This window comes from Balearica regulorum, chromosome 3 (genome assembly GCF_011004875.1).
Source record: "Balearica regulorum gibbericeps isolate bBalReg1 chromosome 3, bBalReg1.pri, whole genome shotgun sequence".
Classification (NCBI taxonomy): Eukaryota; Metazoa; Chordata; class Aves; order Gruiformes; family Gruidae; genus Balearica; species Balearica regulorum.
Genome location: NC_046186.1, coordinates 82,278,252 through 82,286,736, shown reverse-complemented (window position 1 = coordinate 82,286,736; position 8,485 = coordinate 82,278,252). Strand labels below are relative to the sequence as shown.

Sequence of the window (8,485 nt, the reverse complement as noted above, 5' to 3'; positions counted from 1 at the left end):
CAGAATCTGTTCTCACAGAGATGGCCTCAGTCATTTGAAAAGAAAGGTTAGTTTGGAAATCAAAACTTTAGAAAAGAATAAAGGCAGGATGTGGGAGAGGTAGAGAGACCTGATGTCTGACAACCACAGGCAAATGTTCACAGATTTGGACGGTCACTCTGCAGCTCTGAATGAGTGGTGCTACATTTCACAGGAGCTGGTAAAAATCCTGCATGTAAAAGTCAACAAAACCTTTTAAGGATGTGAACGTAAGATTCAGTGATTTGACTTCTTTCTAGGCAATCAAAAGCTGAGCAAGCAGTAAAGTAGATGCTGGTGACAAATGCTAAGAAAAGGAAAGTGAAGTCCCAAAGATTTCCAAATAATGACTAGAATTTAACTCTGAGCAGCACTTACCAAAAGAGAAACAAAATAATTACAACAGCAGGCATCATAAAATACTGTGACCTGGAAAAATGAAAGTACTAAGAATGAGTAACTCAGTCAAAAAATTCAATTGCACAGTTACCAAGGCTGGATGTAATTTCAGAAAACTGAGGAAAAAGACTTCCAAAATGATGAAGGGATTACAAATTTTAAAATAGGTGTTAGGAACTATCATGAGAGAAATCACAAACAGAAAAGAAACTGTCTTATCTAATCAGAGTGCTGAGAGCTGAGGAATAAAAAATAAAGTGGAGGAAACATGCCTGTCTGGGACTCCTTAAAAATGTTCCTAGCCACTGACTGAGTAATAAGACTGATCAGAACTACCCAATAGCAGGAAAAAGTTACAATAGAAGAGGTGAAGTGTCCTAAACTGTCAGTATTTGGTATCCTGCTCTTTCCATCACACCATCAGCTATATAGTACTGGCTATCTAAATTTATTTTAATAAATAGATTGCTGAAATATCATAGCAAATTTGGTTTAGGGTCATAAATTCTGAAAAGAATTGATGTGTATATCTAAGAGTTTATTTCTCATTTTGGGACTTGTGGTGAAAAATTAAGTTCCATTTTATTTGAGCGGATTTACGACTCTTAAGTAATCAAACTATGGCTTTGAACACGCATCTACCTTCTTTCTAGAATACTGTACAGATTTAAAGCAAAGATCAGTTGCTAGAGTATCAAGTCAAAAGTAAGAAGGTAGATGGCTTTGTTTAGTGAGGATCTATAATAAACTCAGGTAATTACTTCTCACATTTTAATTTCACTGTAGTAAAGTTTAAAGCACAACTAACAACAATGTAAAACTTGAATTTGAAGAAACTATAGTTTACTGCTTAATAGTGTGGAGCAAGGAAATTCTGACAGTCAATGAGACCAAAACAAAAACAACAGCAAATTCAGTCAAAATACAATCATATATGAAATCTTCAAGGGCTATGGGAAATTAGGAAGCAGCCAGCTTTTAGTAAATGTTTTGGGTTTGTGACGCTTTGCATTGTGAGTAGCCATGGGCTCTGTCATGCGCATAGCAAATCTGTAACACACTGCATGTTTATGAGGATTGCTCAATCTTCAGTAACAACTGAAAGCTCTTACAAGCAGATGGCTGGGGGGGCTGTAAGAAACCAGTTTGGTTTTACGTCAGTCTCCCAACGGATAAAGGCCCACACTGTAATGAGTACACATTAATAATCTTTCCAGGAACTCTGACAAAGAACCATGGGTTGAATGTGTGTTGAAAAAATAGCTACCCTTGCTCAAAAAGCTGCGTTTTCAAATCAAAGTTTTGGTGTGAAGTGGGACATGATTTGATTCTTCACCTATCTTCTCTTTTTCTCATCTATGAAGCAGTCCTTAGGGAACAGTTTGAGTTGAGACATTTCTAGGAAAGTAGTTTTCCAATCCACTGGCTTTCTTAGGACTGAATCAGAAAGTACTGCAGAGCTACCAGAGCGCGCACCGCCACTGCTCTCTTCTCCTGCTACTTCACTGGGACACCTCTGCTCCACCACTATGGTTCTGCTTCTTGGCATGCTTATGTGGTATGTGAAAAATAAGCCCATATTCTGAAGTGTCTATGCTGTTTTTGGGAAGGCTGTGTAAGAACTGCGGGGGATATGCTACTATTATTTGCCTCTGCCAGCGTATTGCCATGTCCCCTGCACAAACATAATCCATGTAATTTAGCCCTTACAATCTAGAAATGATGTCTTTATGAAAAAAACGGTGTGATACTTCCATTAAGGTAGAGAAACCTCTTATTAAACCTCTGATGTTAACAACTTGATCGCAGGGGTATAGGATGCAAGTTACGACAAAATTGTCTAGCTAATACAAGTAGCTGACTGTAGGTTATTATAGGATTCATACAAAAGGAAATTTGTTGCTGGCAATTTTTTTTTGTACTTTATACCAATTGTAAATATTCTGCTCTGTTGAGTTGAAATATAGAATCTTCTTGTCGTTAGCAGGTACTTCTTGGTTTATGAGTTTTCAATGATAAATCAGTGACATGAAGTTCTTTCCCATTTTTGTTGACTGAGAGTTGCTGTTTGAATATTAAGTAAAACTTAATTTACTCTCACAACAACATAGCTAATATCTGGACAGATTATTATCCCAGAGGGTTGAAACTATCTGTTAACCTCTCCATGCAATAACCACCTAGTCTAGAGTTGAAAAGACAAAATTAAACTAAAATGTGTAAGCGTGATGCTGATGTTCTGTTCTTGTGTAATGTCTCCTTTTGTCTTCCTAGTATGCATTTTCTGTCATTTTCATCATTCTCCAGCTAAAATTATAAACTCTATTACACAATAAGCATTACAAATGTTATCTCAAATAAAAGTAGCGCTGAAGAGATTAGTTTCATTATTTAAACAAAAAGAAATATTGTTTCTATCATATTTGCTTCTGGAAATTGAAAAGTGAAGATGAGATAGGGGATAGAAAATGGACTGGGAATTTGCCCTTGAGTTTCAACCCATTTGAGGTTGAAAATAAACTTTATTTTTACAATAAGCTTTTCTTAAGTCATGATCTTCAAATTGTGGACTCTTAGTGTTAGCAGCTCATTTAAATAGCCACATGGTTAAAAACAGTTGGGCAGTATTGTATGTTAATGAGTTTTGCCCATGAGAACTGCAAGATCTTATTCCATCAATAAAATCAGAATTACTGCCATGTATAAATGACAGTCTGAATCCATGTGTAACAAGGAGGTCCACAGCATTAGAAGAAAAAGAAAAAAAATATATTTTGTCTAGAATTGGAGCTGATGAAACAGAGGCAGCCCAAAGAGCACTTAAGAATTGCTCTGGCTAGAGATTCCTTTGATAATATGGGTATTTTCAGCTGCTTACCTTTAGATTAAAAATATTAGTGGTGGTGTTCTCAAAAGTTAACAGCAGATACTTGAATAATCCTCACAGATGTTAGTACTTTAAATAGGAGAGGTACTGTCATTCCTACAAAATAAACACATAGTAGGATGGAAATAAAAAATCCATCCAAGATGTTAAAATGTAAACACAGACTCTTGCATTATGTAAGTACATGAAGACCTACAGTGAGAAATTAAAAAGTTGGGAAAAGAAGTCAGATATTGTAAATTATAGGGAAAAGGGGAGTTGGTCAGTCTGCCATTTAACAGTCTTGAGGATAAATGTCCTAAATGATGAGATAGTTAGGAATGTAAAGCTGGCAAAGGAGATGACCTACTCAGAGTGTGAAGAGGGGACAAGGGAGAGCTAAAAACTAAGGCAGGAATTTTGAGCTGTCTTCAGCTTCGAGTCAAAGAACATCTCTAAAATTTCTAAAACAGGGCTATGGACTCTAAACTCAGTAGTTAAAAGACGTTAAGTTCAGTGATCAAACTGGAAGTTGTAAAAACCAAACCAGAAATCAAAAGTGAATGTCAGATGGTAGTTCAACTAACAGATCAGAAAAGGGGATGTGGCAAATTCATTATCTTGAATCCTTAAATCATGATGTAATATGGTCATTTGTGCTGAGTTTCTGGACTGTGGGTGCTGACCCCCCACCTTTCCCCAGTGTCAGAGAATGTAATCAGGGGGTTGTGAAGCATTGAAAATTTACTGTGCTCTTCCCTACTCTTTGCACACCCTTAGTCTTCAAGGTCAAGTAACTTCCATCATCGTCTCAAAGCTCTCCCAGATTATATAGATTTACTGTCACCAATAATTCTTAAACTATTTTATAATAAATTGTGAAAATATGACTTAAATGAGAAACTTCAACCTAAGAAACTCTAAAAGGGCTCATCTAGTTCTGATCACTGTATTTTGTGATAGAACAGTGAAACAAATACATCATTATATAGATTATCTGGTAAAAGTCTGGTGTTACTGGCTGTGATTGTATGTTTTAAGTAACTATTTGTATTAACAATGAAGCATGGAACTATTTTCATGAGGGATAGAAACTTAATGTTCAGTTAGGAATGTATTCTGTACCTGGCTGTTTCTGTAGTAGTATTAGTTCTACCCTAGACAAGTTTTGTGGGTACTGACTGCATTTGCCGCTTCTGTCTTCATATCTGCTTTTGACAGTAACTTTCATTTTTTGTGTCATTTGGACTATTTTTCTATTAAGATACTGACACTGAAGTCATGCTGTAGGTACCACTTGAGAGCCATTCATTAGAGATTCAAATAGTAGTTTATTTTACAAACCTCTTAAGAAAATTCACCAATATATTAAATGTGCATGATAAAGTCTTAAATTAACTTGTATATATATTGCAGGTAAATGTAACAGGCCTTACAAAATTTAAATATCGTATCTTAATCCAGACAGTGAGAACTTGCAATTACATTGTGTATCCCGGAAGCTTGTTTATTACAAGTTCACTGATGTCTTTGTATTGATTTGGAACATGTAGTTTCCCCAGAAAATCATCCTCGTTGTCTGACATACTGTTTTCCAGGACACTAAGTTCAAGATCAGACATGTTAGATGGCAAGTAAGAGTTAACTTGAGTTACTGACTGGCTTTTTCCTGCAGAGGTCTGCCCCTGCCCTATATTCAGATCAGTATCAGAGCTAACTTGTTTGGTTCTCGGTGTAGATACTTGTTTCATATGCTGATCACCCCTGTTCTCTTCCCTACTGATCTGCTGGGCTTCCTGCTCTTCATCTATTAACCTTGCGTGAATGGAGGCATCATTCAGTGCATCAACAGATTCAGCATTAGTTCTCTTGCTAGTTTTTAAGTCACAGTTTCTCTTCAAAGACTGGACTGAAGATGAACCTGAAGGAACTGGCAAAAGATCTGAAGTACTTTCAGCTCTTTGACTTGTCTTTGAAATTCTGGACTTACTGGATTCCGGCTCTGTATCTGACCAACCTCGCTTTGGGCTTTCAAGCCACAGAGGTTCAGGACTGCTCTCAAGAGCTGCTGAGTCTCTGCCCGTACACTCAACACTGGTGAAATCTTCTGAATAAACTGTGTTCTCAGGACTAGCAATGAAGTCATCCGAGTATATGAATTCAGAATTGTTTTCGACACTCCTGCTGCGGCTTGGTTTATGATCACTTACAACAGATGCATCATCTCGCTCCACAGTTTTATGGTGGATTAAGTGTATTGCTTCCTCATTACTTCCCTTTGCATTAGCCTCTAATGGGAAAGCTGTGGGGAGTTGGGCTTTCCCATACTTTTCCTTGTGAGCAGATTTTAATAGAGTTTCCTCCAGTAAGGGGGCTGTAGTTACTTTGCATGGACGTTCCTTGCTTGCAATTTCATCGTTCTTCAATAGACTTGCAATAGCCTGTTTCTGCAGGTCAGGGGACACATCTCCTGTCACAGAAATGGGCTCTGTGAGAGCACTGTTTTGTAATGAAGTCTTAGCAGTTTTATCAAACTGATTATTCTGCTTTGAAGTCTCTCCCTTGCTACGATGCCTGTAAGAAGCCACATGCTGTTCTCCACCATTTCTGAGCAGCTTTCTTTTGGATAAAGGGCTTTTCTCCTTCAGCATCTCCATTTGTTTTTTTCTGTACTGCTCTCTCTTTTCATGAATTATCAGCTTATCAGGGTTGGTCCGCTGCAGCCGTAGCCTCAGTGTATTTGTCAGCCCATACAACAATTTCCTTCTGGGAGGTCTGTTTTCCTTAGTTTTGCAGTTCCTTTCAGAGTCTGTCTCTCTCTGGGATACAGCTTCCTTGGGTCCTTTCCCAGCCTGAGAAGACCCTGGTGAGGCGGCCTCTTGCCAGCCTTGCTTGAATCTGGGGCTGGCAGCACTGCAGCTCCTGCCAGGCCCCACAGGTGCCTCTGGAGGCTCGAGGGCAGAGCTGGGGCTGGGGGGCTGTGAGGCCATGCCACCACGCTCCGGGGGCTGGTAAAGCCAGGCCAGATGGGGGTGGACAGCAGCAGGGGTAGTGCTGCGGGTGAGCACCGACAGCTCTGCCAGCAAGGCACTGAGTAGCGGCAGCTGCCCCAGGGTGTTGTGGAGCTGTCGAGGGCTGGCGGGGTGCAGCAATGAGGGCCCAGCGCTGGGATGTGGGGGGCTCTGGCCCTTCTCTTGCTCCTGCGGTCTCCAGGCCTTGACATGCTCCCATTGCCCTGTGGCTGCTGTTGCTGGTGGCAGATGAGGGTCAGCAGACTTGCGGCTGTAATACAGTACGGGAGGACAAAAGATGTTGCCCTGCAGCTCCTCATCCTCCTCCTCACCCTCCTCCTCCTCGCCTCGCGGCTCAGGGGAGGCAGCAGGCGGCGTCGCAGCGCGGGGGCTGGCCGGGCTCGGCGGGGGCAGCTCCTCACCGGCCTCCAGGCTGGTGAGGCTGTAGCCCAGGACCAGTTCCCCGACAGGGTGGCCCGCGGAGTCCCGCAGCGGGAAGCAGCCGCGGCGACCGCAAGAAGCAGCCGCCCCGGGCCGCTGCAGCAGCTCGGCGGCGGCGGGGGCCAGGGAGACACCGCAGCTGCCGAGAAGGCGTGGGGGGCCCGGGGCGAGCCCGGCGGGCAGCGCCAGGAGCAAGGCGCGGAGCGGCCGGCGGCGGAGCGCGGCGCAGAGCGAGCCCCGGCGCCAGCGGAAGAGGCAGCGCTTGCCGCGGCCGAAAGGGAAGGTCTGCCCCGGCCGCAGGGGCGGCGCGGAGGCGGCGGGACGCAGCAGGAGAGTGGGGAAGTCCAGGAGGCGCAGCGCCACGGCCGGGCGCAGCGCGGGACCCGGCACCGTCACCCGCACCGCCTCCACCAGCAGCTCCAGCGCGAAGAGCCCCTCCGCGCCCGGCGCCGCCGCCATGGCGGCCCCCCGGGCCCAAATCTCGCGAGCGGTGTGTGTGAGGAATGTTAGGGGAGGCCGCCGGCTCTCTCGCGGGAGGAGCGCCGCCCGCGCCGCGGAGGGCGTTCAGCCTCTCCAGGGAGTCCTGCCCCGCCGGCGTTGCCCCCAGCAACGCGCCTTGGCTAAGCGGCCTGGGGGTTGTAGTGCGCCCGAGTGGGCGTTGGAAGCACTACCCGCCACCTCCTGCAGCGCAGGGGTACCACGGGTCCAGGGACTCAGGGGGGTACTCAGACCCCGGTCCCACGGGTGGGGAGAGGAGCAGTGCTCCGTGGCCTCCTGTGTGCCCCAACAAGGGGCTGGCCATGTTGCAGTCTTCTCTGTCTGGAGGGTACTGTGACAGGCCGAGCGGGTGGCAGCTGGTGTGGCAGGTGGAAACTAGGGCGCTCCTTGGTGTCTGCTCACAAGCACCCTTGTTCAACATATTCATCAATGACCTGGACAAGGGGACAGAGTGTACCCTCAGCAAGTTTGCTGACAATACTAAACTGGGAGGAGTGGCCAACACACCAGAAGGCTGCGCTGCCATTCAGCGAGACCTGGACAGGCTGGAGAGTAGGGCAGAGAGGAATCAAATGAAATTCCACAAGGGCAAGTGTAGGGTCCTGCAGCTAGGGAGGAATAACCCCAGGCACCAGTACAGGTTAGGGGTTGACCTGCTGGGAAGTAGCTGCGTGGTGAAGGACCTGGGAGTCCTGGTGGACAAGCTGTCCATGAGCCAGCAACGTGCCCTCGTGGCCAAGGCGGCCAATGGTATCCTGGGGTGCATTAAGAAGACCATGGCCAACAGGTCAAGGGAAGTTATCCTCCCCCTCTACTCTGCCCTGGTGGGGCCACATCTGGAGTTCTGTATCCACTTGTGGGCTCCCCAGTTCAAGAAAGACAGGGAATTACTGGAGAGAGGGCACCAAGCCCTGATACACTGAAAGTAACAGACATATTTAACAGTGGCCGAATAGTCGCTCTCAAGATCCCCTGGGAAGACGATGGACAGGCATTTTTCCCCATTTTACAGGAGGGCATACTGTGACTATGACATTTAGTCCAAGATTTCTAACCTCTTAATTTTGCAACTTCCAACCTGTGTAGGCAAGAGACGCATCTTTGTGTGTGGTAACTGCGATTGAAATTAAGGGGTAAATTATGGAGGAACTAAAGCCTTGTTTCAAGATGCTGAGCCTCTGCACTCCCAACAGTTTCATGTAAAAAAAAAAATTCAGTTTCATGTCCCTGAAAATCAGCCCTTTTCCTGTAT

General features: G+C 44.8%; 2 protein-coding genes across 2 annotated transcripts in view; one reads left to right on the top strand and one right to left on the bottom strand.

The window, feature by feature from the left end:
- Positions 1 to 1,912: 1,912 nt before the first annotated feature.
- SIPA1L2 (signal induced proliferation associated 1 like 2) overlaps positions 1,913 to 8,485 on the top strand; it is a 225,149-nt gene continuing 218,576 nt past the window's right edge. Inside the window, exon 1 of the mRNA XM_075748691.1 lies at positions 1,913 to 1,975. The gene's annotated coding sequence lies outside the window, so the exon portion shown is untranslated. The remainder of the gene's footprint in view (positions 1,976 to 8,485) is intronic.
- Positions 4,634 to 7,198, bottom strand: MAP10 (microtubule associated protein 10). The gene has a single exon (XM_075748687.1). It carries the CDS (start codon positions 7,192 to 7,194, stop codon positions 4,765 to 4,767), a length of 2,430 nt encoding a protein of 809 aa, XP_075604802.1. The 5' UTR covers positions 7,195 to 7,198; the 3' UTR covers positions 4,634 to 4,764.

Coding starts and splice junctions, on each gene's coding strand:
- MAP10 (XM_075748687.1), bottom strand. CDS start 7,194: ATGGCGGCGGCGCCGGGCGCGGAGGGGCTCTTCGCGCTGGAGCTGCTG.